Source organism: Phragmites australis, chromosome 19 (assembly GCF_958298935.1).
Source record: "Phragmites australis chromosome 19, lpPhrAust1.1, whole genome shotgun sequence".
Classification (NCBI taxonomy): Eukaryota; Viridiplantae; Streptophyta; class Magnoliopsida; order Poales; family Poaceae; genus Phragmites; species Phragmites australis.
The window spans coordinates 4,401,333-4,429,141 of record NC_084939.1 but is presented as its reverse complement, the minus strand read 5'-3'; the positions used below and the strand labels follow the sequence as shown (position 1 = coordinate 4,429,141).

Genomic DNA, 27,809 nt, shown 5'->3' with positions numbered 1-27,809 from the left:
CCAACTCTCGGTGATGATGAGGATGATCCACTACTTTTTGCTATCACACCTACTTCAGAGCTGGCTCCTACTTCTTCTACACCGGTAGAGGATCTTGCAGCATCTACTTCCACTTCAGCTGCTTTCAAGCCTACACCAGCAGTATTTGAGGGGGAGATTGTCTCACCACGTGAGGCTCCTCAACATATTCATCGGAGACATCCCCCATGGCTGATGATCGATGACCTTGGCGAAAGAGTAATGGGGTCCAAATCTGCTCAATATGCTCATTTCACTGATTCTACATTTGTTGCTTCTTTTGAGCCCCGTGATGTTGAACATGCTCTTTCTGATTCAAATTGGGTCAATACCATGTATGAAGAACTAGAAAACTTTAAGAGAAACCAAGTTTGGGTCCCTGTAGAACCACCCCTAAATATCCATATCATAGGCACCAAATGGGTTTTCAAAAATAAGTAGGGGGAGGATGGGTCTATAGTTAGAAACAAAGCTAGACTTGTGGTTCAGGGTTTTCCTCGAATAGAGGGGATAGACTTTGAATAGACCTTTACACCAGTAACTAGACTAGAAGCTATTAGTATCCTCCTTACATTTGCGGCATCCTAGGGTTTCAAGTTGTACTAAATAGATATCAAGAGTGCTTTCCTAAATGGGTTCATAGAGGAAGAGATCTATGTTAAGCAACCCCTGATTTTGAGCACCCCAAATACCCACATCAAGTATAAAAGATTTAGAAGGCTTTGTATAGCCTTAAGCAGGCGCCTAGGGCTTGGTATGATTGGCTTAAGTCCTTCTTGTTAGAGTATGGGTATGTGATAGGGTCGGTCAATAAAATATTGTTCACCCTTATGCATGATAATGATTTTCTACTTATTCAGATATACATGGATGATATCATTTTTTGTGGCTCTTCTTATGCACTTATGGTCAAGTTTGCATAAACTATGTGCAGAGAATTCAAGATGTCGATGATGGGTGAACTCAACTTTTTCCTTAAGCTTCAAATCAAGCAATGCAAGCAAGTACATTCGTCTACCAACCAAGTACACGAAGGATCTGCTGAAGAAGTTTGACATGAGCGATGCGAAGCACTTGGCGACACCAATGACTACTTCAACCGCGCTTGATCCAGATGAAGATGGTGAGGCGGTAGACAAGCAGGAGTACAGAAGTATGATTGACTCACTCCTGTACCTGACAACGATAAGACCCGACATTCACTTCGTTGTCTGCTTATGTGCTCACTTCCAAGCATCACCAAGGACACCTCATCCTTAAGTGAAGTGCATCTTGAGGTATCTCAAACACACCCTTGAGTATGGTCTTTGGTTTTCTACATTTTCTTCGCTTTCCCTTCGAGGTTTTTCATATGCTAATTTTGCTAGTTGTAGAATTGATAGGAAGAGTACCTCCAGTACATGTCATTTCTTGGGTACATATCTTGTTTGTTGATCTTCTCGCAAGCAGTCTAGTGTTGCGCAGTCAACTGCTGAAACTGAATATGTTGTTGTCGCTAGCTGTTGCTCTCAAATTTTGTGGATGATTGCTACTTTGAGAGATTTTGTGTTAGACTTCAAGAGTGTGCCACCTTTGTGTGACAACACCAGTGCCATAAGCTTAGACAATAACCCAGTCCAACACTCCAGAACCAAACACGTAGATGTGAGATTTCACTTTTTGCAAGACCACAATGAGAAGGGATATATTAACTTGAGATACATAGACACCCAACACTAGCTTGCCGATATCTTCACCAAACCTCTAGATGCATCTAGGTTTGCTTTTCTGAGGGGAGAGCTTAGAGTGTGTCATCCCTTTGGCATTGTGTGAGGGGGAATTGCCTTTGTACATACTCCATCTTACTGTTGTTACATTTGCATTACATCTTATCTTGTAAGATAATCATAGTAGTTGAGTTTTGACTTGCATGTCTTTAGTATTTTCAATTGCTAGTCTTAAATTTGGTCTAAGTTGAGTAGTTGTGCAAAGCAATTTTTTAATCTTAGGCTCCTATTTATATTTTGACATGAAATATTTCAAGTAAGCTAGCTTTTCTAAAGATGATATTTAGCAAATTTATGAATTATATAGACTATGAAATGCTACATTCTGGATCACCATATTCGTAATTGCTTTGGCTTAGTCAATTCTTGTGTTAAGGCTAGTTTGATTAATATCTTGATCTACGCTTCTTGATTTAAGACAGTGGATTGGTGAATATTGCACTATATTTTTTTATCTTTGTCAAATATTTAGCTCATGATAGAACCTTGGTGGAACATGTGTTCCTTGTGTCGCAGAGACACTACTTGACTTGATCTCGTAAAAACTTGATAATTTGTGCCACTTGAACAATCTTGAATAATCAAGTTTCTTGTGCTAAGATATGATACAATATGGTTGTCTTGAAGCCTCGAGGTGTTTGTCGTACCTAGTCGTGTGATACTTCGCTTAGATAAGAGGCAACTTGAGGATAGAATGAATTACAAAGAACTGTGACTAAATGCTCTTTTTAATCACTTGATGACTAAATGCTCTTTTTAATCACTTGATCTAACAAAGTCTTGATTTCATATGTGAGCGTTTGCAAAGTCTACTGTCATGAATGCTTATTTGCCTAGTTCGAGATTGAAGTTTGCTATTTCTCGATGCTTGTATTGCCTCAGCATGAGTGGATGCTTATGTGGTGGTCGCTTTTACCATGATTCGGCTATGTGAACTTAAATGAACCATCAATTCTCAGGTTTAGCTTGTATAGCTTCATGTTATTGTGACACTATATCTTTTTGAGCCTTTGTGCGATTGTGAGTTCCACATTCTACTCTTTATAACCCTTTGATGTTTTTAGCATTTGCAAATGCTTTGTGGTATACTTGTGAAAGCTCATTAGGATTGCATGGTCATGTATTGCATGGTGCTTTATCCTTGATATTTGTATTGCCAAAGTGGGAGAAAATAATCATAAAACCATAAAGAAGAATCTTGCAAAATGAAAGAAGAATCTTGCATAATGAAACTGCAAGCTTTTGAGGTTTTTGGCTTGTCCTTGCTTCCCTTCGGGCTTTTTGCAATCTTTCTTATACCAAGTGACCTTGATTTACTCTTTCATTTTCTTTTGGTCACTCGGATGAGCTTTTCTTGTTGAAAGTTTTCAAACCAAATTCTTTGTGCCTTAAGAGTTTTCAATGCACTTATCAAGGGAGAGATTGAGAAACCTAGTTGATATGTGCCTTGGTTTATTCTTTGTGCTTCAAGAGTTGTCAATGCACTCATCAAGGGGGAGATTAAGAAACCTAGTTGAAATGTGCTTTGATTTATATGTGATGAGTGATTGACAGGGTTGTTGATGTGGTTTGATATTTTAGGATTCCATGAGCATGTCTATATATTGCAATTATGATCATGACTAATCAAAGTTGTAGAGAAAAATGGAGTTAGCATTTTTGTCTCTGAGCTAGGAAAAATTGCACTCGTCGGATGATTTGGTGCTGGAAATGTACACGCTAAATGGTCCAGCGCTCAGGAAGATTTCACGCGGCGGGTTTTGACTCAAAAGAGAAATTCCATTGCGACACCGGATGGTCCAGCGATTGGATCTGTGCACGTTGGACTAATTTTTCTAGAGAGGTTGCAAATGGCATGTCTAGTGAGGATGTACACGCCGGATGGTCTAGCGATTGGATCTGTGAACGCCGGATAATTCACCGGAGCATTTGTTCTAGAGATATTGCAAAATGGCTTGTCTGGTGGGTTGCATTCACCGGATGGTCCGGTGTTGAAGAGTTTGCAATATCGGATCATCCGGCGTTCACGATTTTTTTGAGATGAGCTTTTCGACTGAGGGTTTTGATTTTGGCTAATCTATAATGGAGTTGAAGATACCTAGGTGATTGTCTTATTATGTGCAGGTCATGGATGTAGCTTGGTGGTCGATGGCAGGATGATCGGGGCTAAGTAGGGTTCTTGGTGCCAGACGATCAAGGAGGCCGGTTGGAGTCAGGGATGATCCTAGTTGTACACGTGGAGATCAAGCAAAGCGTGAGAAGGCGGATGAAGACAGCGTGTTGACAAAGTCAAGCAAAAGGGATACCGGTGCAAGTGACAATGTGGCCTGAGGGATCGAGAGCGGGAAATACTTGCAGGCAGTCAAGATCGCAAGACAAAATACACATGTCAACATCGAGTCTCTTGCTTAAGGTGTAAGCAAGTGGCATTGAGTCACTCTTTAAGAAGTGTGCAAGGCGGTTTCATGGTTTGGCCTCAAAATCGTGGGAAAGTGTGAAGTACACGTGGCATCATCGCGAATCTTGCATCAAGACGAAACTAAGTCATGAAGGTGCCACAACCATTTGATGGACGAGGACAAAGATGACGAAAATACCTTCGGTGGTAGGTAGGAGTGTATTAGAAGAGAAAGATATTTTGGGAACAATCTAGGAAACTTATGGATCAAGAAACTTATACTATAAATAGAGGGGGAGGGCTTGTTGAGCCCTTTGAGCTAGCTATTTGAGAGTTGTGTGGTAAGGTTTTAGGAGGGAGAGAGGAGTGATTAGCATATGGTCGGTGGATGGACACCGCAAGCGGGGATCCTGAGGGACCTCCTTTGAGATTCGGCCGGGGGGGTTAATTTTGGATCTACCTCGTACGTGGGATTAATGCGAATGTATGGGATCTACACGGGATGGATGATCGTCAGCTAGTAGGAGTAAATGCACAAGGGATTTAGACAGGTTCGGGCCGCATGGAGGCGTAATACCCTACTCCTGTGTGTGGTGTGCTATTAATGCTCTTGGAATGCCTTTCTCTGGATCTCTGTGTTACAAGGTTTCTTGGTCTATCTAACAACTCTTGAGCTTCGGTCTTCAAGTGCCGGTCTCTCTAAACTTGTGTGGAGGTGAGCTTCGATTAGCCTCAACTTCTTGAACCTCTAACTTCGAGTCTATTTGAGTCTGTCTTTCTACGAAGTGCTCCCCCCCCCCCTTTATCCTACCGGGAGGGAGGCTCGGCGTGCCTAGAACAGGGGCACAAGTTTCCGTAAGCTATAAATGAAAAGCAACCATTATGGGTCTATAGTTTGATGTTACAGGTGTTGAAAATACGCCATTCGGTCGGTCCTGTCGCTCATTACGCCCTAACTTTAGCAGGTGTAGGGGGGCCCACCAGCCAGCCACTGAAGATCCCCGTATGCCCGTCCGGTCAAAGTAGATCTGACATGGTCTGACGCGGCAGGGCGACAGGCGATACGCCTCGAGCCCATCGACGATATCCTCAAGCCGTCTTCCTTTATGGGCCCCCCAGGGTGACGTACGATGGGACCCGTCGCATTAATTGTCCCCATGTTTCCCTGCCAGGCGGTGACAGGGGCTGACATACTAAGTACGACCGGCATGGGGGGGAGTGGTTGGATATGACAGGCCACGCTCCCTTTTAAATGCAACATCGGGCCCCCCACCTATTGACACCTCACCGTGGAGCCCTTGCGGGGTCCACCGGCAAGGGGTTCCTCAGGCCCTCGGGGAACTCTGGGTACTCGGGGACCAACTGTCCTTGGCCCCGAGCACCCCCTCCCGGGCATGGTTCTTCTCGGGTCCTCGGAAAACTCTGGGTACTCGGGGACCAACTGTTCTTGGCCCCGAGAACCCCCTCCCGAACTTGGCTCTTCTCGGGTCCTCGGGGAACTCTGGGTACTCAGGGGCCAACTGTTCTTGGCCCCGAACACCCCCTCCTGGGTCTGGCTTTTCTCGGGCCCTCGGGGAGATGGTCCCCGAGGGATGGCGCCACGTGGCACTGTGCTGTCCTGGCCTCAGGACTCGGGAACCCCCGGTTCCTGTATCATCGACACATATGTATTAGGTAAGAGCTTTTTATATGCAAAATACTTAATAATCTGGAAAAAAAATAGGGTTGTCCTTTGCAAGTAATGAAGTTCATGTTGCCTCTTATGCTTGTATTTATCTCATTCTAGTTTTTCTCTATTGGCTCTCTTGTTTTGTTGCGAGTTTTTCGTTTTTATTGTGATTTTCATTTTGGTTTGAGAGCTAAATTTTTTCACCATATTGAAGTAGTTCTTCTTGTTGCTAGAGACATAAAATTCACATTCAGAATTGATCTTGAATTCACTTGCCTCTAAATTATCAACTTGAAGAATTTCTTCACCTGGTGACTATCGCCTTGGATTTAAGTGTTTTTCTTTCTTACATTGTAAGCTTTTGTGTGCGATGACGCTTGCATTAGTTTTCAATGAAATCTAGTGTTCAATTCTATCCATAAGAGTAATGCTTTCTTAGAGGATCTTTTGGTGTAACATGTTTCTCTTAAGTTTTTGCTTCCACATATTGTTTTGAGGCACGTTGGATGAAAGATTAGGAAAAATCCATCAAAAAGTTGGTAAAACATATATTCACCTCCCTCTAGTTGTCATTCTCGATCCTACATTGACAATCGGTTAGATAAGGTTAATGTGAGTTGATTCTTTACATATCGATTTTGAATCCTTTTAATTCATTTACTTCTTATGATGCAGAAAAGGTACTTAGACTTGTCAAGTTTTATCAAAGGATATATCAAGTATGAATTTGATAAGACTTGAAATTCAACTTGATAACTTTATTGATGAGAAAAGATGTAAAGGCCTAAATAATCTTGGAGAGCTCTCTATTAGGCTTGTTGAAAAAAATAAGGATGTTCTCTATGATTTGGTGTACTTACTTTTTAAATTGGTATTGATCCTATTAGTAGCGATGGCAAGTGTTGGAAGAGTATTGTCAGTATTAAGTCTAGTGAAGAATAAGTTGAGAAATAGTATGGACCATAAGTTATTAAATCATTTTTTAGTTACATTTATTGAGCGTAATATTTTCTGCAAGATAAGTGAGGATAATATAATTGAAACTTTCATGTCATAAGAAAGCGTAAAGTAGAGTTTTAAAGTAAGTATTGTAATCTTATATCTATATAAAATTTTATTTCATATTTGGATTATTTATATCATACTTTTCGCAAATTTTAAACTTATTTGTTGAATTTATGATGTTGAGAACGTTTAATATATTTATATTATACTTTTAGCAATTTTTATAATTATATATTGGATTCGAATATTTCCACCGCGCACACCTAACGATCATATCCAGCTCCGCCACTGTTCCACGGCTTCATCATTCTCCATGAACACTTTCCACTAACCAATCTCCCATCTCCCATGTCAACTGTAACGTATAACCTACCTAGTTGATCCACTCAGGGAAGCAACCAAACACAAACAAATCTTTGCCATGCCGGAGTGCATGAGCGCTAGCAAACGGCACTCCACAAGCACCTGACTGGCTACTGTACAGGTAAAAAAACAGATGATTTTTAGCCATCAGGTTCTCTACAGAATTTACACAATTGTGTTCCTAGAAGAGCACAACCAACCCCTCTTGATCAAGATGGCACTTGCTAGGATCACATTCCAGGGTCAAAAGCTCCTGACTCATGAGGATTGTTCCTGTCAGGCTGCTTGTTCCTGAAAATCCTACCCCACTGAATACTGATCCACACTCATCAAAAGATTAACTGAACAATGCTATCTAAAATCAAACCTATGGGCTCGCCAAACATTCTAGAGCGCCATAGGCAGCACGGCGTGGTGCGGAATCGGAATCGACTAGCTGAATTCAGTAGCACACAGCAAGCAAGCAAGAAATTATCAAGCAATGCACTGAATTTGAAAGCAGCAACAGCCATTGAAATTGCATCGGAGACTCTAATCGCAAACAGGAGTGGTAATTCATAATCTCAAGGGTGAACCATGTATGTGGAGCTCGAGGGAAACAAAACACACGGGACACGTCACCGCCTCAGTCTGCGGCGGCGGGGGCGGCGGCCGCGGCCACCTCGAGGACCGGTGCGGCGGCGGGGGACGGGGCCTCCTCCGCGTCGACCGTGGCGCTGGCGGCGGCGAGCGTCCAGTCCGGGGGCAGCGGTGGCAGCGGCGGGTACTGCGTGGGGCGGCGCTTGATGTCCCACGGCTGCGTCTTCTTGGGCCGCGTCTTCATGTGGTGCTTGGTCCCCTTCTTCTGCGGCCGCGACGAGCACTCCACCGCCAGCGCCGTGCGACCCCCGCTGGAAAGGGAGGAAAATCCTACGGATGGGCGGGCGTTTCTCACCGGCGCCGGGGTCGACGGCACGGCGGTGCCCGCCAGGAGCACGGTGACCGGCGACATGGTTGTTCTTGGAGCGGTGGAGTGAGTGGGGTGTTTGGGATAAGAGGGGGATGGTTTGGATTGGGTTTTGTGGAGTTTTTTTTTTCCGTCTCTCCACTGAGTATAGCTGTAATATTTGTTCATAAGTACGCACTCATTTCACACATATCGTACGCACACTTAAACACATATCATACATACACCTGACCAATACTACTAGAACTATCACCAGCATAACATGCCCAAATAGTGGCATTTAAAACTCTTATAGAAACAGAAAGAATACATCGACCTCTGATCCATAGGATCAGATAACCCAGTTCAACATCCTCATACATCTCTAGACATCCTCATACATCTCTAGATCAACTACTACGCACAAGCTAAAGCAATCCGACAAAGATGACGAATAGCTACAGAAAAACACAATATAAATCAGAGCAAGAAAGCATTCCATCCACTTCAGGGCAGAAAGGCTGCTGCATTGCTGCATCCTGAGTCTGAAGCATTCCTTGCACAGCACAAGAAGGTGCTGCGATCGTCCTGTTTCTGAAGCAGAGACCATATAGATTGATGTAAAACTAGACTACTAGGCCATCTGTTATCTGTACCAGTCAACAACTCAAGATACCAACATCTCCACTAAGTTTTACATAGTCCGAGAGTGCCACTAAGATCAAGAAAAGTGCATGCTCATCGGCCATCAGGATAGTCTTTGGTTTTACAAAGTTCAATGTACAACTAGTATACCAAATTCTATTGAAAGATCAAAAACTACCGTCATCATCATCACTCCATGGGAAACTGATCACGATGCTGTGAGACAAACAGTTTGGTGTTCGTTGCAACCTCCAGTTTAAGCACATCATCATCATCACTCCTTAGGCAACTGATCATGAGGTTGCGAGATGAACAGTTTGGCATTCTCTGCAACCTCCGCTTCAAGAACAGCCTCAAGGACTAGGTCTGAGCCTGTTGGTCCATCTGTGGAGATAAAAGAAAAGGAGACGATATCAGTATGCATTGATATCAAAGTAGTTGCAGTGTCTTAATAACTTCAATAAAATACATTAGATGACATGTAAAATAAAGAGACTAGGGAATTCCATGTGAGTTCCTGCAGAACTTCAGTAACATAAGTTCATTTTTGCCCTTTTGGTACTTTAAATTTACAATCAACCCACTGCATACTAAAAGATTATGAGGCACTATGGCGGGGTATAAAATTGCTTTGCATTCACAATCCTAGATACAATTCCATGGTCTATTTTTATTATACAATTGCAGAAAATGTCAATAGAAACACACAAAGCAATGCTACTGCAGCTAATCTGAAAAGATAACTGGAAAAAGATGAACAGACATTCTACCAAGCAGATTTTGTGGAACTTTTAAATCTAGCAAGCAGGTTTTATGGAACTTTTAAATGCACCAAGAAAGTTTTATATTTTCACGGAATGCACCAAGCAAGTTTAGCAATTATTGAAGCAACTCACAGAAGATTATCACGAATAGGACGAGCAGCATTAGCACAAAGAAAAAGTCAGGACTTAGAAGTTAAGAATATAATTTTATTATAAATCCACAGTAATGATAGCCCTGCCCACCTCCCCACATCACAACATTCCAGTTTTTCAAATAGAATCTGAATTGTTCAACATCAAGATTTAAGACATGATTGGCTGTTATATACCTGAACGTTTTGGAAGTAATCCAGCACTTTCAGCTGATATTGGCAGTACATTTAGCAACCCATTGCTCTCTTTAAATTGATCTTGATCATTCCCACTCAAGGTAGAAGTCATCTTAATTCCTGGGGCTTCAGATAACCTTGCATAAGTCATTGCTTGGCTGTGTAGATTTGTAGAGCTTGCATTAGCCATTTTCATGTCCTACAGGAGCAAACAAGCAGTGGCTAGTAAACCAGCACTTGCAATGAAATTAGCAGTGATGATATCACCACACCTTGGAATTCAGTGTCATAGGGTCATCAGCCACAAATTTTCTAGCTTCAGTTGTGTTTGCTGATATATTGGTAAAGATCTCATTAGTCAAGTATTGGGAAACAGTCAGAAAAAAATAGCAGAGCCAGAGATATTAAAATAAAGAAAGAGACATTATAGTTACCAAAGTTCTGAATGAAATCAGGTCGTGTTCTACAATAGCTTTCAATTTCGTCACGAATTATACTTCGAATTTCATGACGAAATTCTTCTTGCTGCATAGTCATTATAAATTCTATTAAGTATATTTTTTCAACACAGAAGGAAACAGAAATATCAAGTAGAAGGAATCAACATTCTATATAGTGTGGTGGAAGCATTGCGATGAAAAGTTTCACAGCATGTAGCAGCCACAACATGCTCAGCTCTATTTACAAAAACATGAAGCAAACTCATAACTTCAAAGCAAAATAACATATCCTTCTCATAATTCCTTCATGCCGTGCATGCTTTAAGCCTTGGAGTAAGGGTTCAATATGGAACAGGGCTAAAATATGCAAAAAAAAAAAAAAAAAAAAGAACATATCAAACGACGAAAATGCATTTGTACTGAAGCAGCGGTACAAATTGTCAAAGTAGACACAGAAGGCTGCTATCTCCTGTCAGCTATAGCAGTATTGCACGCTATTCAATTCGATCTGTTCATATCATATTGCATTGGTTCTTCAGGAGTCAAAAGAATGTGATATATTTATTGGTACAAAACTCAAGCACTCATATTAAAATTTAAAGACAATGATATGTCATCATACCTTAGTTGCAGAACCATCAGAGGCATCAGATGCTTCAGTCATGCCTGCTCATATGTGTAAATACATAACAATGGTTCTTGGACTAAAATAATGCACTGAGAAATACTAATCAGGAGAAAAAGGTGACCTTATTGCAAATTAAGGTTATAATTACCAGTGTTATGCTGCCTCATGGTAAACTGGCCAGGAGTTAATCTAGATAAGTTCTGTACTTCATAACGAATCGAATCTAACTGTGTCATTGCATCTTTAAGCTCCTTATGAACCTGAATAAAAGAGGAGAAATATTAATCGTGCATAACGACAAATTCTACCATGTGGGTTTCACACATATATTGAACATCACAAACTATTAGCATGTAAGCATCCATAAATCATCCCAACGGTTGAAATTTTGATCGCAATTACAGAGGAGCAAGAAGTTAGTATTATTCATAAAAAAACAGCAAATATTTTTGACTGTTTTGTTGTGTTTAATGGCTATGGTGAGTTTCCTTTGCTTACAGAACTACTGAAATTTTGTACATTTTTTTTTATGAACTTAAGCATAGATGATTCAAGGTTATAAAAAATGGTAAATGATATTCACTCAGTCACCCACCTATAGTGATTACGTCCTAGCTGGCCCAATTATGCAACCTAACTGATATTAAGGTAATAGGTAGGGGCATCCATTCCTTGTATACAGCCTTGCGACAAATTTTATAAGGTGATTACAGAGCAGTGCGGTTAGCACATTATTCAATCAACTTGTTTCAAGAAAACAGAGTGCTTTTATTTAAAAGCAGCTCATCTAGGATAAAGTCCGATGATTTTCTATACACCCAAAATCTCACTACATCAATGCCTAAAACCAAGGAATCAACACTTGATCAAGCTGGATACTGCAGGAGCTCTTGTCGGCTTGAGAAAGTGCTCAGTCCTTCCCTTTACGACACAAGTGTTCCCCCCGTTGATACCTTAATTCAGCTTAAAATTGAGCAGCTTGTTGGGTGGAAAAGAATATCATGATCCCCAGGATGCTAATTAAGCTTTGTGTATTCGCCATCTCCAGTTCTCCACAATACAAACTCACAGCAACCTCACCAAAGAAATCGGTGCTAGCACTAACAATGGTATGGTGAACGGTACCTTGGTGGCTGAGCTCTGCCCTAGAATTTCATCCAGCTGCCGGCGCGCCACTATGAGCCGCCCGACCGCTCTCCCGGTCATCCTCCCGGCTGTCCTCGCGATCTTCACCATGTCGCTGGGCTCTGAACAAGAAAAACAAGAAACCAGATCAACCACAAGAAGATCGATCCCCAGCACGCGCAGTCCCGTCGACAACGGGAGAGATAATTCCCCACAAGTTTATTCTTCTGTCATGAATAGGAACGAAAACTTGGCATCGCAATCGAGACTAGAGGACGGCGAGGGAGAAAGGAGAAGGATGCAGCTACGGGTGGTGGATTACTTACTCATCATGACGGAGCAGGCGCCGAGGATGACCAGCAACTGGCCGGTCGAGAACCCCAGCATCTTGGACCGGACAAGCGGCCGCCGGGAGGGAGGGAGCCGCCGCCGTTCTTGCACGAGATGGCGGTGGGCCGGAGAACCGACAGGCGAAACGACCGCGCGCAGGGGGCACGGGAGACTCCCACGGTTCCTTGCCAGCGGCGGCGGGCGGCGCGGCTGGGGGAAGCTGGGCCAGTGGGCCTGGTGAAGGAGTGGCAGGGGAGGCTGGTGGTGGTGGCTGGGCCGCACGGCACGTGAGAAGGCGGCGAGAGAACTGGGCTCGGCCGGCCAGTGCGGTTTGAAGCGGCTTTGGAGCTCAAAATGAAAATGAAAATGAAATGAATGGAGGAACTTCTATTTTGTTTTTTGCGAATCATGAATGGAGGATTCGATTTTGAAAAAGAAAGGAACGCAAATAAAGAAAAATTGGACCCAAAAATAAAGAGAAGAAGGGGATTGACGTCCTATTTATTTTTTATTCTGATTATAGATTCTAGCCTTAAAAAAAATTAAAAATAAACAATCACAACATAAAAGCTGTTTCTTACACTTCACAAACCAAGTTATACTACGAAATCCTATAATTCATGATCTGATAGGAATGAGCTTCTATAAATTTTACAAGATAAGCTGAATTCTCATAATCTAAAATTAAAACAAATAAACGTTGAGAAGGAGGTGACAGAAGCAGTGACAAGGAGGCACCTAGGTGAGTATGCAACTAGCAGTCCTGCATCTTCGGCACGACCCATTGAACTATCCAGTCGTTGGCGGTTTGTTTTTGCAGTGTCTCACTACAAATCAAAATTCGATCAAAATAATCCAGAATCGATTATATTCAGGAAAAAATATGTACCAACCTGAGGTCAGCCATGACAGGAAATCAAGCAGTCACCGGTTCCTCTCTTCACCCGGAGACATTCCTAACCGATCATGGCTTATTATTTTCTATCTAACCTTGCCACGTCTAATTGTAGTCATTTTTATTTTGAAACCACCTAACTTTAAGCATTCCAAAAATTTATGTCATAAACCGAAAAAGCTGATCCGATCTCGCGCGCGACGTGACGGCCCACGAGCCTAAGTCGTGTGTAATTTTTTTTCCTAAACTTTTGAGAAAAAAGTTTGAGCTAAAACTTTTTTCTCAAAAGTTTTGATATAAAAGTTTGTTTGCAAAAGTTTCTAAAAGTAAAAAAGTCACGGAGGAAAAAAAAATCCAAAATAGAATGTTGGTGTCTGTCAGGAACAGGGCGTGAGTTCCCATCTCGCGCGCGAATTAGCCAGGCCCGTCATAAACTCTTGTGCCTAACTTGTCCAAGTTGTGACGGTCTTTTAGGTCGCTACAAAATTGAGTTTGTTACGATATCAGTGAACACATTAATTTGAAGAGAGATGCTGCACTCCAGTCTTGTTTCCATTAGCCTGGAGCGGAGCAAACACGAACCGTATGTTTACCGTCAGCTTGAACGTTGATCTTAGACTCTGGAGTTGACAGGTAGTTCTTCTACGCATTCCAGAAAAAACAAAGACAGCAGAGTTGACACGTCCGAACCTTGCGAAGAAAAACTGCAGCTGGGAGGACCGTCCGAATCGCGAAGATTACTCTGATCGGACGGTCCACGACTAGGTCCTCACGCAGGCACAGTCGACGACTGCTTCTCGCAGATTGACTGATAGACTAGACTTGGAATCATGACTGTTGGTGTTGATCTCGGGGTAAGGGTAACTCCAGCAGCAACCGTAAAATACTGTCGCATTTCTATACTGCTTGTTTTACCGGTCGTCGGTCGTCGCTCGTAGTATCGCTCTCCAGTGGATCCTATTTCCTGTGCTACAATATTATCACGACATTGTAGCAGTTGGAGAATAGCAAATTTACAGATTATTTTGAGAATCTGTAAAATTATTTATAGTGTACGACTATGAATCCGAAGAAATGAAGTGTGTAATAGAAAGTAAAAAAATAGAATAACTGCTGGAGATTAAAAAAATAAAAAATATTGTAATAATATTAAAAATATTATAATAGTATTATAGAAGATGAATTTTTAAATATTAACCGGAGAGGACCTAACCAACATCTTTTTTCTACACAATGCGTCCTGATGGGGGCGCCAAAACGAACCCGCAGTTGCCCTTACAGCACGGCCAAATCCGACTACAAATGAGTGTCATGTCCCGTTGTGCTTTCAACACAGAAAATCTGCAGGCTTCTTTTAGGTTGCCATTGCAGCGGTCACCAGCTCTGCTGCTTCTTCCTCCTCCTCCGTCAAGTATGGAGCGTGCATCGGCGGCAGGTGGCGCCATGGTCTCCCTCGCGGCGAAGCTCAGCTCCGTCCTCGGGCCGAAGTACCAGCTGATGGCCGGGGCGAGGAGCGACGTCCTCTTCCTCCGGGCCGAGCTCGGGAGCATGCACGCCTTCCTCGAGAAGCTCTCCACGGCGCACGGCCCGGACGCGCAGGTCAGGTGCTGGATGAAGGAGGTGAGGGAGCTGGCCTACGACATCGAGGACAGCCTCGACGACTTCATGCACCGCGTTGAAGCCTGTGGCGCCGCCGCCGCTTGTCACCATGGCTCGAGCAGCCTCAGGGGGTTCACGGGCCGCGTCACGCGGTTTGTGAGCAGCGCCTGGACGCACCTCCGCCTTGCCAACGAGCTCAAGAGCCTAAAGGCCCGTGCCGTCGAGGTGAGCGAGCGGCGGTCGAGGTACAAGCTCGGCGAGGACATATGGGTGCCGGTGAGCCATATGGCTGCTGATCCTCGGATCAGCGTCCTCTACGCCGACGCGCCGGACCTCGTTGGCATCGGCGGCCCGGCGAGCGACATAGCAAACTGGTTGGTGGATGAAACAAGCACTCTCAAGGTGCTCTCCATCGTCGGGTTTGGGGGCCTGGGAAAGACAACTCTCGCCATGGAGGTGTTCCGAAGAGTTGGACGGCAGTTCAACTGTCGAGCTTTCGCAGCCGTGTCGCAAAAGCTTGACATGAAGAAGCTCCTGAAGGACTTGCTCTCGCAGGTCGCCCAAAATGAGGTTCACCACATGGATACCTGGGAAGAGGGTCAACTCATCCGCAAGCTAAGGGAGCACTTACTAAATAGAAGGTAACCAAGGCCAAGATATCTTTTAGAAGTATATATATTTTCTAACTTTCTTTATCGGTTTAAATTTTTTGGTGAACTCACTTCAAGTCCTAGTCACAAGTCTTATGGAGCCTTACTGTGAGAGGAACTTTTGAATGAATTGGTAGGTGCATTAACTTAAATAGCTTTGAGTTAAGACCAAGTTTTACAAGGCTAGTATGCTTAGCACCTAAACAAAACGGCTATATGGATTTAAAAAGCTTTAAGACCAAGTTTTACAAGACTAATATGCTTAGCATCTAAACAAACTAGACTAAATATGGACAACCTGATCCCACACCTGTGAATAAAATCTTATAAAATAACTATGTGATTTAAGGCACAATAATAATTCTTAAATAAAAAATGTAGACATTTTTTAACAATATCACCTAAGAATGTAGACAGTTGTGGCAGAGTTTAAGTGTTTAACTAAAATTATTTGATTTTGCTTCATTGTCATAGTCATCAAAAGTTTTACAGTAGTATGCATTTAGATTGATATTACTATCGAGTATAAACCCCCAGGTTATCTGAAAGATATTCACAAGTTCTAAGTCATAATAAATAAGTGGAATGAAGAATGAACCTAAATTGGATAGTGTTAGGAAAAAAGCCATCAACGGAAGCAACGAATGGATCTACCGAGATGATACACACGATCATCGATGACACCAGAGGTACGATATTTATTAACGAGGTTCAGCCAAAGCCTACATCCCCGGGGCATGACTACGGGCGCTCCTCCCCAACTAGCAACACCGGCCGCTTCCCAGGGTTTTCGCAGACTTGCTGCCCCCTGCGAACCTGTCGCTATACCGTCATGGTTACAAATAGCAGCCCTCCTCTCATATTTATGAGGAGGTCTAGTTATAACAATCCTATTAGGATTCCACTAAAGTCCTACTAGGATTCCGCCATATACCGCTAATACAACTCTAAGTCCTATACGTAACTAACTCCGTATAATTATTCGACACATATCCAATAAACTCCACCTTGACGAATAATTTACCATCTTGAAGCTATCATGCGTGAACCTCCATATACACCGGACTTGAGTTGTTACCTTTGCCGCTCAACGAGAGCTGCCCAATGAGTTTTACTCAGACTCACCGCCTTCCGGAGACTCTGCTATCCCTGCAACTTCAGACTCCATGACTCCACCTACAACTGAGCACCTTTCTCTTCTATCAACACAGTCTCCTTGAGCAAAATCAAATTCCTCTTTAGCCTTAACACATGCCTGACTCCCCGAAGCACACAACTTCATTATAGATCTTGATTTTGATAGCACCTACTCCAACAGCATGGTAGCTCACATCATCACAAGTAGATACAACCAGAATCACCAGATTTCATGAAGGAAACTGCTCCCTGATGGGCGTCACATGAAAAAACCAACTGAATCCAACATCCACGGTCCCAATTGACTGCTTCTTGATACTGAGAACTTTATTGTTGCTTTCCGAGTCACACATAGAAATTGACACATTAGCATTACTCCATTACCTGACTGTTTAGGTTACGATTCTCTGACGTCTTACACCGTAGCCTCCTGCAGTCCCAGACCAACCAGATTACTCCAGTTGCAAGTAAAGATCTCCACAATCTATACTTCTTTCCAATTCAGCCCTTGAAGCTTCTTCACGCCCATCGATCCACACTTCAGAAATCCGTACGCGTACAACTCAAATTGATTCGCGCCCTTGCTGATTTGGAAACACACAAGCTCTCTCCAATGCCATCCTGCATCCTGAGCTCACGCCATGTGTTGCCACACCACAGAAAATAACCACCACCGTCCCTCACGCTTCTATGTCGTTGTTGCCAGTCTCATCATTTCTGCTACCCGCGGTATGACTGGCCTGTCGCCACCAGCCTGTCCGCCCTGCACCACGGTATGTTCACCCTCCAAGTGAACTGTCCGTCAGCCTTTCCTGGACCGTTTGCCATGTGCCCGCAAACTGTCCGGCCACCACTGTCAAACTCTCATCAGTCGCTTTGTGCACCACAACCAAACACCATCGATAGCCCATGCTCATCACCGAGCACCGCAACACCGGCCTGAGGTCTGGCCAACCGGTCAACTACCTCTCCTCCTTTGCCTGTTGCAAAAAACATTAGCGTCTGTGACCCCCTGTTACGCTTCAGCACATGCGCACCTCATGTTTGCAACCTCTTGTCGCACTCCAACACATGCGCACCCTTGTGCACGTCCGCACGATACACCTTGTCACCTGTACGCCAATCCATCTAACGCCTGATCAAAACCTCGATCTCACCTCACCGAATATAAGACTATCCACCCTCGCCGCGAACAGTCTACCGAGTCCATTACTGAACCCACCTGTCGTCGTCAAATTTCCGCTACGCGAACCCACCATTGCATGCATCAGATCCAAACTCCCGTGGGAAAAAGAAACACCATGCATCAACAGGTGCCCTTCAGGCATGATGCACCTCATGGTAAGCCCCACATGTTCCCCATACACCTAACATTGCATGCATGCAAGCCTATACCTTTTTCAGAGTCGCATGCAACCACCTGGGCTCCAGGCTGCACGTCTCCTGCTGAAACCGAGCCGCCCGCACGTCCAACATGCCCTGACTGGCCTGCTCTGCACACTATCGTGCACCCCGCTCGGCCTTGGCCACATTTGACAGACCAACTCGGATGCCCCCGCGTGCCAACCCGCCCGGTCTCCGGAGCTACCAGCTGCGTCCCACCCTGCCTGGGCTCTCTCTCCGACTGGGCCATGCAGGCCGCGTTCCGCTCCGGAGCCGGCCATGCCACGCTAGCTGCAGACCGCACCACCACGACGTAGTCGAGTCCGAGTCCAGCAGTGGCAGCATCGTGCTCGAGTCCGAGCCCAGCACCTCACGCCACGACGTTGTCTAGATACCGAGCTGATCGACCAACCCGTCCCGGCCTCCCATGCACCTGCCTGTATCGTACTCACCACGGTCTGCAACGCCTTCTGACGTTCCGTCGTGCGTCCCCGCACCACGCGTTCGCCGTTCGTCGGCCACTGCAGCCACGCCTCCTCGCAGGTCTCCGCACCGAGCCCAACTGCCAGTGCCACGCTCGAGTCCCGCACGAACACCCATGGGACCCTGTGTTCCTGGCCGCCGCGACGACCTCACGGCGGCGTCTGCGCCAATCACACGCCTTGTGCCGCACCAGACGACAACTTTCGCCGACGCTCACATTGACCCACCGCAGCAGTAGTTTACGCGCACCGCTGTGCGCTGTGGCTGCCGTCATATCGCTCCACCTTACGCCGTATCCGCATGCACTGCCCGTGCGTTCCACGACGCCTTGTAGAAGCATAGTCCTCACACCTCTGCGTGATCTTCCATGCAACGTCTCTAGATCCAATTCAACTATGGCTCTGGTACCACTAGGGAAAAAGCTATCAGCGGAAGCAACGGATGGATCTATCAAGATGATACACACGATCATCGACGACACCAGAGGCACGATATTTGTTAACGAGGTTCAGCCGAAGCCTACATCCCCGGGGCATGACTACGGGCGCTCCTCCCCAACTAGCAACACCGGCCGCTTCCCGGGGTTTTCGCAGACTTGCTGCCCCCTGCGAACCTGTCGCTATACCGTCATGGTTACAAACAGCGGCTCTCCTCTCATATTTATGAGGAGGCTTAGTTACAGCAATCATACTAGGATTCCACTAGAGTCCTACTAGGATTACGTCATATACCGCTAATACAACTCTAAGTCCTATACGTAACCAACTCCGTACAATTATTCGACACATATCCAACAGATAGTTTACTGTATGCTGGTAATTTACTTCTCTAGAAATGGTAGCTCTCCATCATCTGGTATTTAAATCTAGTTCAATATTTCATACAGGTACATCATTATAATTGACGATGTTTGGAGCAAATCAGCATGGGAAAAAGTGAGATGTGCTTTACCTCATAATAATCACAACAGCAGGCTCCTGACAACTACACGAGTTGAGTCGGTAGCAAAGTCGTGTTGCTCTGACCACAACGATCGTGTATACAGAATTGAACCACTTAATGAATCTGATGCCAAGGTCTTATTTTTCAAGAGAATATTTGGTGACGAGGATGGTTGCCCTCACCAACTAAAGGAAGTTTCAGATCAGATCCTGAAAAAATGTTGTGGTTCACCATTAGCAATAATAAGCATAGCTAGCCTGTTAGCTACCAAGCCTGTCATGTTGAAGGAACAGTGGGAGAAATTGCTTCTCTCTATTGGTTCTGCATTAGAAAAGAATCCTGATCTAGAAGGCATGAAGCAAATACTTTCCCTCAGCTACTATGACCTTCCATACCACCTGAAAACATGTTTGCTGTACCTCAGTCTATATCCAGAGGACTTCAAGATTGACAGGGATAGTCTGATTCAGCAATGGATCGCGGAAGGATTTGTTGGCGTAGAAAGAGGTCTCAGTGTAGAGGATGTCGCAGAGGGCTACTTCAATGAGCTCATCAATAGAAGCATGGTCCAACCAATGGATATAAACTGTGATGGTAGGGCTCATGCTTGTCGAGTTCATGATGTGATGCTTGAGCTTATATTATCAAAGGCAATCGAAGAGAATTTTGTCACTTTGGTTGGTGGTCATTCAGTTACAGCTGAACCGCAAGGCAATGTTCGCCGACTATCTATTCAATGTGATGCAGAGATTGTCAAAACGCAAGGAGGAATGGACTTAAATCATGCTAGATCACTAACCTCATATGTACAGGCTCACCTGATACCTCCTTTATCCGAGTTTAGAGTCTTGAGAGTGTTAAATCTTGAGGGATGCCAGGGCTTCTGTGAGAATCATCTGAAAGAGATAGGTGTTTTGTTTCATTTGAAGTATTTGAGCCTCCGAAGAACATGGATTTCGAACCTCCCACCGCAAATAGGAAACCTGAAAACTTTGGAAACATTAGACATAAGAGATACAAATATAGAAGAGTTACCTGGAACCATCACTGGGCTTGTCCAATTGAAGTATATACTTAGTGGTGGATATACATGGGGAAAACTAAAGCTACCTGATGGTATAGGGAGAATGACATCCCTAAAAGTCATATTAGGTTTCGACATTTGTCAGAGTTCAACAAGTGCAGTGCAAGAACTTGGTAACCTGAAAAGTTTGAGGGAGCTCGGAATTAACTGGACAGATTTCACTTCTGGCAATATGAAGCAACAAGAGGCTATGCTGAGAACTCTAGGCGAACTGGGCACAAGAAACCTCCAATCCTTTGCAGTTTGCAGTCGCAACTTTGGTTCCCTTGAGTTCTTGGATTCTTGGTCGCCACCACCTAATCGCCTTCAGAAGTTCCGATTATCTGCGTATTATTTCCTCCCAAGAGTACCAAGGTGGATGGCATCACTCTGCAACCTCATCGATTTAAACATTAACATTGCAGACCTAACAGATGAAGACATACTGATTCTCCGAGAGTTACCTTCCCTACTTCATCTTGACTTATGGTTGAAATCACCTCAGGAGGACAGGATTGTAATTCATGGAGTAGGATTCCCATATTTGAAAGAGCTCTTCTTCAGTTGTGAAGGAACTTGCTTGATATTTGAACCAGCAGCTTTGCCGAAGATCGAGAGGCTACAGACAACAGTCCATGTAATCAGAGCAAAACCATATAATCACCAATTCGGCATCGAGCACCTTACATCTCTCAAGCAAATTGACATCCAAGTTTTCTGTGATGGCGCAAGTGCTTCTGATATCAAGGATGTTGAGCATGCAATTACTACTACTGTGAAGTGCCATCCTAATCATCCTAGGATGAATATCCAAAAACACGGCATGAATTTGAACCTAAATGAGAGAAACAAGAGAGAACATTTCAAAGACAACAATGTGGGAGAAGAACATACAAGCAAAGAAGGTACCAATCATACAAACAAGAAGAGAAGGTTAACAGAGATTGAAGGACATTATGTATCAAATGCACAATGATTTCTCTGTAACTGTACATTCCAACTAAAGAAGATACAAATGAGTCAGGCTGGTGTATTTACCCTAGAAAATTGTTTTATTAAAAGTATGACGAATTTTACCAAGTGATCCATTAGTGACCAATGATAAAGGTTACCAGACAAATCAGCACAGATCTGTCTTATTCACAGAAAAGAACAGCAACAAGTTCAGATTACAAATGGCATGAACACGATATTGTGCAGCCCAGTGATTGGAACTTACAGGCGACTGCTATGTACAAAGTAACAAAGACATGGATCACATCTTTCACAATAAAGTTTTGAAAAACCCCAAATCCTTAATCACTACCAATTTTCTTTAACAATCTTTGCTTTCTCAAATATGAACTTCCCTTCCTTGTATCTCTGTGACTCCTCATAAGCCCTCTCGTATTTCCAGCCCAGTACTTCGCGGCAATCACGGCAGTAGACATCAGCAACCGTGTGCAGCCCAGTCATGAGTTGCCTATCCTCCTTAGGCCCCACAGCTATGTTCATGGCATGAGAAAACAGAAATGCGCGGCCATTCCTCCCCTAGAAAAGACAGAAGTGAAAGGGAGAGACAGTATCATCCTCCAAACACAACCAAAAACTCAAGATATATCTAAACTATAACTTGTTCATCAGGTGAACGAATTGCAATTGTTTTTGCTAGAAACAACTAGACTCGTGTCTACACAAACTCACGGTATATCAAATCCGAGAGCCCAAGCTTTGCTAACGGACTCCCTAAACTGTTGGTAGAAATGACAGGAACTTGGATTAACTGAAGCTCTGTAACATCAATCTCTGCACATTCGTCATTCTGTGGATAGATGAATGCTCGAACAAACTAAAGAAACAATGTTGAAAATGTAAACTTGGGTGTCCCTAGGAATGCACCAAGTAGCCAGGCTTAGATTGCTACTACTTCATCCTCACTGCAACCAAACCACTAGTTCACTAGCGTTCTGATCATCTTATGAATCGAGTAATTATTGGGGACTCTTAGCTCCAAACCCATAATTAAGCTGAATCCAACACTACTGCCACATCAGAACTAAGCCCAGATTTAGCATTTGGCCTAGAAAGGAGCTGGGAATCAACCCCAAACCCCCCGAGAACCCGATACAAAATTCTCAAGGTAGCTGGCTCTTGTTCTTCTTCACCTGAAAGGCCTTGGAGATGATGTCGTCGTGGAGGCAGACGTGGTTCCGGCAATGGCAGCAGCTGTACACCCGCGGCCCCACCAATTCCGCCATCACTACCCCTCCCCTCCCCTGCAACCAATCCACAAAATCAGGAATCAAGAACCGATGATGCATCACAAATCAAGAACAACACATAGCATAGGTGCCATCCCCCCCCCCCCCCCCAAGAAACGGAGAAGAATAAACGCCAAAACCCAGATCAGTAAACCCACAATCCGGGCATACCTTACCTCCAACCAATTGATTCAAAGAGAGGGGGCTGGAGGAGGGGCAGGGAAGAGGACGGATCAATCGATCGGGGCAGGACGAACAGCACGCAAGCGTTGGTGAGAGGAGCCACGACGAGAAGAGAAAGAGACGGCGGACAAAACCAAACCCAGCACGAAACAGGCGGCGCCGACGAATGGAAAAGCTGCCGAGAAAAACCAGATATTAAAGTCATTAAAGTGGATTGACCAGAGGTAAAATTGAGTAATTTGACAAAGAATCCAGGAGCAGGGAAGAGACGATTACTACCAACCGATGGTAGTAAAAACTGGCCCGACATCGATTGAACGGCACGAGCAAAAAAGATTTGGTTTCTCCCTGCTAGAGTGCAGAGGAGGAACAGTAGAGCGAGAGTGTTCAGGAACAGAAAACTGTCCGATGTCAGCTACTGTTCAGCGTCTCATGAATTAGAGCTCACCCCTGAAGTCAGAGGATTTCTTCGCGTTGCATGGAATCCGAGGAGGAAAGGCAGAGGAGGTACAATGATGGCGTTGGATTAGGATATAATATGTGCGATTAGTTAGCTTAGGCAAACATATTAGTACACGTTAGAACATGTCCATACGGTAAACCACACGCCATCGCTATTTTTGTCTGAATCTGTGAAAAAACGCTCTCTAGTAGATACGGCAACGGCATCGCTATCCTTATGGACATGGGCGGACCCAGTACATGGCAAGCTAGATTTCAGCTTATGGGTTCAAATTTCTATTGAAATTACTGTAGAAACAATATAAATTTTTAAATTTAAAAATCAAATTTGAATAGGTCAATCTAGATCTCGGCCTAAGGCTGGTTCCATCCCTGATAAGATATCCTCCTTCCAACGTAGGAAAATGTAGCTAGCTGAAGTCCCTGCTATCCCTCGCTTGGCTACCATGCACGTCGTGGGAGGAGAGAAGGCAGCAAGTTGCCAAATCCTTCAAAACTTCATTCATTTTCTTCTCTTTTATAAATCCAAAAGGCAAACTTCTAAAGTTTCTAAAATCATACTGATTTTTGTGTTTATAGAATATATAACAGAGAACCCATTTTACCTTTTTTTCAACCAAAAATCTCCTATAAATTTTAAATAAAAATTCTCCAAATTTGGCTACTTTTGTATTTCGCTTGAATTTTAGGGCATAAATGTATTTCCAAAAAATCAGGGAAATTCATGAATATTTATCTAAACTAATTTAATAATTTATAAAATTATTGACAATCCTAAGTTACATGGTGAATTTTAATGTTTATTGTGTGCTCCTACCGCTTGCCCTTTAAACATTGAAATTATAGCCGTTCAAAAAAATAGCCGTTATATAGAAATATGGAGAGAGAATTTTATGGAGTGGATAGCTAAATGAAGATATGAAAAGTCAAATTTGACTAATCTGCTAAACATGCTCTTAGCTTAGGATGAGAAAGAGATGAACATCTCATAAGTCAAAATTTAGAACTATAAGACTACTCCGTGTTATTTTATAAGTTATTATTGTCAGATAACTCACAATATTCATTTATTCTATATACAAATTAAGGTTCGTAGAATTAATAAAGATAGATGAAAAACCAATCTATTATAGAAGTTATTTATTAAACTATCTTAAAATTATATGCCAATGCATAGACCGGTATATAAAATGACACCAAGATAAACAGGTGGATTAGGATGTGTTAGGTGAGTACTGGTTGCCGGATTAGAGAGCAATGCATCTGGAATGCTAGGGAATTAGGCTAATGATTACATTAGTATGGTGTAACAGCATTTCCAGTAGAAGAGCTAATCGGCTTGCCATCGTTAAAATTAAGATTAAAAAACACGGCTCCAATAAAAAAACCAAACGGTTGGCCTTTCCTGTAGCATCGTCATCCAACTTCCCTCGCTGGCCACATGGCGTTAGCCTCTCTTATTAATCCTGCGGTGACTCACAGACTAGAGAAGCCAGCAAGTTAGCTTTTGCTTCAAAACTCTATTTCTTCCCTACAAATTCATAAATTCAAAAGGTAACTTTATAGAGTTTCTAAAATCATATAGATTTTTTATTTATAGAATAAAAAAACTCATTTTAACGGGTTTCTACTAAAAATCTCTTATTAATTTTAAATAAAAATTCTCCAAATTTAACTATTTTTTTACTTCACTTGATTTTTAGCATAAATTTAATTCTAAAAAATCATAAAAAATTCATGAATAGTCATCTAAACTAATGTACTAATTTCTAAAATATAACCGTCACAAGAAACACCCGTTGTAAAAAATAATCGTTGCAAAACAAATAGTCATTTAAAATAACCAGTTATTATAAATAAAGTATAGGTAAATAGGATATAAAAAGAGAGATTTGGCTAGTATACTAGAGGGGTAGAAATATGAAGAGGGAATTTTTTGAAGTAGATAGTCAAATGGAGATTTGAAGAGTAAACTTTTGCTACTCTGTTAGACATGCTCTAACATTGGAGCGCTATTTACTCATTTAGCCATTGTGAAATCCTGGAAGCTCAGGATGTGTTTGGTTGGAGGGCGAGGTTAAATAGAATTGGATCATCCTTATTTTTTGGATAAGATGAAGTAGTTTTATGTTTGTTTGGATAGATGAATGTTATGAGCTAGTTTTTCGTTTGGTAGGCAGGATGAGAGTATATAGAATGAGTCAGTTTTCTATTTGGTTAGATGTATTGGATGAATTGAGTTAGTTATAAATTAGTATATCACATTAAAAAAAATTAGTGAATTTTTTAGATTTTTATGAATTTATTTGCGGCAATAAAAATTGTTAGAAATTCTAAAAGTAAGTTTTTTAGAGAATTTTAATTAAATATTGACTCAGGTTTTTTAATCAAATAAATTAAAATGGATTGCTAATGAGTTCTAGTTTTAAATCAAATGTTAACAAGTTTTGAACTACTCTTATACTCTAGATAAAATTGATATCTAAATAAAAAGAATAAACACACACGTACATGAACCTCTTGCTAGTGAGCGAGCGAACGGGACAGCCTTGTTCAGCTCTTTTTTGGATCATCTCATCTAGGATATGAGAGAATATTCAGATGGACAAGATGATTCCATCCCCGAACCAAACTCCGCTGAACCAAACATCTGGCGGAGGCAAAAAGGTGGACGGTACGATCCTATACAGGTCTCATACCATGAACCAAACACACGGTTAGCCATGCATAGGCTTATTGTGCGGTTAAAAAGATAAATCTTCGAAGGAACAATTAGCAGGAGTTATTTATGAACTATTATTTGAAAAAATAATACAAAATTCTACAAATACCAATAGTAGCTTTTGATCTTAATACATGTGCTAAATAAAATATCATGATCTAGGCCTCGCTAACAATACGGCAAGATGCAGTCACAAAAACAGGGCAATCCACCAAAAAGAACATCACATCATGCATCAAAAAGAAGTAAATCCTCTAACAGCTTTTTGATGCCGTCGGTGAGAGGCAGCCACGGACTGCGTGCCGAGGGAGATGAGAATCGGGTGGAGAAGCACTGCACGCCAAGGTCGGAGGGGCAATAGGGGATGGGTTTTTATGGAAAAAGAGGCAGCACAAGATTGAGATGTAGGGGAACGCCGTGGCGGCTATGTGCAGGTCCATGGCCACCCAAAGCACCAGTGAGGATAGACGTATTAGCCAAGAGCAGCACGACGGTGCATCAAAACGTGACATGGAGGAGGTTCGTGTGCCCCGTGCTGAACGCCTGGCCGCAGACAGGGTCCTTCCCGCCGGCGAGGCAGGAGAGGATGTAGGGTATGTTTGATTCTTTTGTCTATCTTTGCCTAGTGTTGTTAAGAGACGAGTAAGCATGTTTAGTTTGAATTTGAATAAGGTGAGCAATGATTTTTTTTTAGATAGAAACCAGTTAGAAGAAGTTAGTCAATTTAGCTCTATCTCAAAAACAAAACAAAAAAATCACGTAGTAACCAGTGATGTTAGCGAAACAGAGAGTGCAGAAGCCGTTAGTGAGAGAGAGAGAGCGCGCTAGCCAAGCCCGGTGAGATAGCGGATGGAACGTTGAAAGTCCACATCGCCAAGGATGCTGCCACCCCCGTCAGCTGCCAGCCTCAAATAGTCCTGAAACTTAGGACATCTCTTCTCAGGCAAGAGGAGCAACCTACGGTGTCATTGCGTCGGCTTCGGGCAATGGCACTTCGCAATGGCAGTAGTGTGCACATTGCTAAAAGTGACGACAAGCAGTTGGGCACAAGGCATCCATCGAACTGTTCCTTGGCAAGTAACAGTAGGAGAACACGCGGAGGCTTGGAAGCAACTACGATTTGCAGCATGCCAACAAACTTCAGGAAGAAAGTGAAGCCTAACACTACTGTAGAACCTTATTTCTGTTGGCTCTTAAACCCTTATCACTGCTAGTTGGAGTTAGCAGTGGGTAACGAACAATGATAGTCAGGGACTATCACTGTTGGTGCGAATAACCGGTAGTGAAAGATGTTTTCATCATCAGCTAAAGACTCTAGCCGGCAATGATATTTGGACACCACTGCCAGTTGAAGTCTTTAGCCAACAGTGTTTTGCCTCTCCGATCTCTCTCCCCTCTCCTCCATGTCCTCCCTCTCTATGTCCTCTCTGTCCTCCCTCTCTCTCCTCGATCTCTCTGTCTCTCTTCCTCTTAATACATACATGCAATAAGACATATATTTAATGTGAATCAATAATAAAGATATCTTCATTAATAGATAGTAATTTGTGTCATACAATAAATGTGATGGACATCGACAAACACACATATATAAATAATATTTCTCGCGGGTCACCTAAAAAGTCAGTCGAGTTAAGCCAGTCCA

At 43.1% G+C, this 27,809-nt stretch overlaps 4 protein-coding genes across 4 annotated transcripts; 1 reads left to right on the top strand and 3 right to left on the bottom strand.

Moving 5' to 3' along the window:
- Positions 1-7,751: 7,751 nt before the first annotated feature.
- On the bottom strand, positions 7,752-8,269 carry LOC133900471 (large ribosomal subunit protein cL38-like). Its single transcript, XM_062341627.1, has one exon. The coding sequence runs from the start codon at positions 8,208-8,210 to the stop codon at positions 7,845-7,847; it is 366 nt and encodes a 121-aa protein (XP_062197611.1). The 5' UTR covers positions 8,211-8,269; the 3' UTR covers positions 7,752-7,844.
- A 147-nt stretch (positions 8,270-8,416) lies between these two features.
- LOC133900875 (uncharacterized) lies at positions 8,417-12,657 on the bottom strand. Its single transcript, XM_062342135.1, has 8 exons — positions 12,402-12,657; positions 12,076-12,197; positions 11,099-11,210; positions 10,945-10,988; positions 10,317-10,407; positions 10,155-10,213; positions 9,883-10,081; positions 8,417-9,173 (listed from the first exon to the last, which is right to left on the bottom strand). Exons 1-8 carry the CDS (start codon positions 12,460-12,462, stop codon positions 9,064-9,066), a joined length of 798 nt encoding a protein of 265 aa, XP_062198119.1. The 5' UTR covers positions 12,463-12,657; the 3' UTR covers positions 8,417-9,063.
- Positions 12,658-14,532: 1,875 nt separating this feature from the next.
- Positions 14,533-21,628, top strand: LOC133900420 (disease resistance protein Pik-2-like). Its single transcript, XM_062341553.1, has 2 exons — positions 14,533-15,540; positions 19,439-21,628. The coding sequence occupies exons 1-2, from the start codon at positions 14,534-14,536 to the stop codon at positions 21,531-21,533; spliced, it is 3,102 nt and encodes a 1,033-aa protein (XP_062197537.1). The 5' UTR covers position 14,533; the 3' UTR covers positions 21,534-21,628.
- A 37-nt stretch (positions 21,629-21,665) lies between these two features.
- LOC133900421 (protein yippee-like At4g27745) lies at positions 21,666-23,487 on the bottom strand. The gene is made up of 3 exons (XM_062341554.1): positions 22,974-23,487; positions 22,702-22,812; positions 21,666-22,087 (listed from the first exon to the last, which is right to left on the bottom strand). The coding sequence occupies exons 2-3, from the start codon at positions 22,792-22,794 to the stop codon at positions 21,860-21,862; spliced, it is 321 nt and encodes a 106-aa protein (XP_062197538.1). The 5' UTR covers positions 22,795-22,812; positions 22,974-23,487; the 3' UTR covers positions 21,666-21,859.
- Between the last annotated feature and the right edge of the window lie 4,322 nt (positions 23,488-27,809).

Bases quoted from the DNA above. Each gene is read 5' to 3' on its own strand.
- LOC133900420 (XM_062341553.1), top strand. From the start codon at position 14,534: ATGCGTCCTGATGGGGGCGCCAAAACGAACCCGCAGTTGCCCTTACAG. The intron at 15,541-19,438 runs GTAACCAAGGCC...TATTTCATACAG, and splicing joins GAGCACTTACTAAATAGAAG to GTACATCATTATAATTGACG.
- LOC133900875 (XM_062342135.1), bottom strand. From the start codon at position 12,462: ATGCTGGGGTTCTCGACCGGCCAGTTGCTGGTCATCCTCGGCGCCTGC. The intron at 10,989-11,098 runs GTAATTATAACC...ACATATGAGCAG, and splicing joins CATGAGGCAGCATAACACTG to GCATGACTGAAGCATCTGAT. The intron at 10,214-10,316 runs GTAACTATAATG...CCAATATATCAG, and splicing joins TGATTTCATTCAGAACTTTG to CAAACACAACTGAAGCTAGA.
- LOC133900471 (XM_062341627.1), bottom strand. From the start codon at position 8,210: ATGTCGCCGGTCACCGTGCTCCTGGCGGGCACCGCCGTGCCGTCGACC.
- LOC133900421 (XM_062341554.1), bottom strand. From the start codon at position 22,794: ATGGCGGAATTGGTGGGGCCGCGGGTGTACAGCTGCTGCCATTGCCGG. The intron at 22,088-22,701 runs GTGAAGAAGAAC...TGTCTTTTCTAG, and splicing joins TCATCTCCAAGGCCTTTCAG to GGGAGGAATGGCCGCGCATT.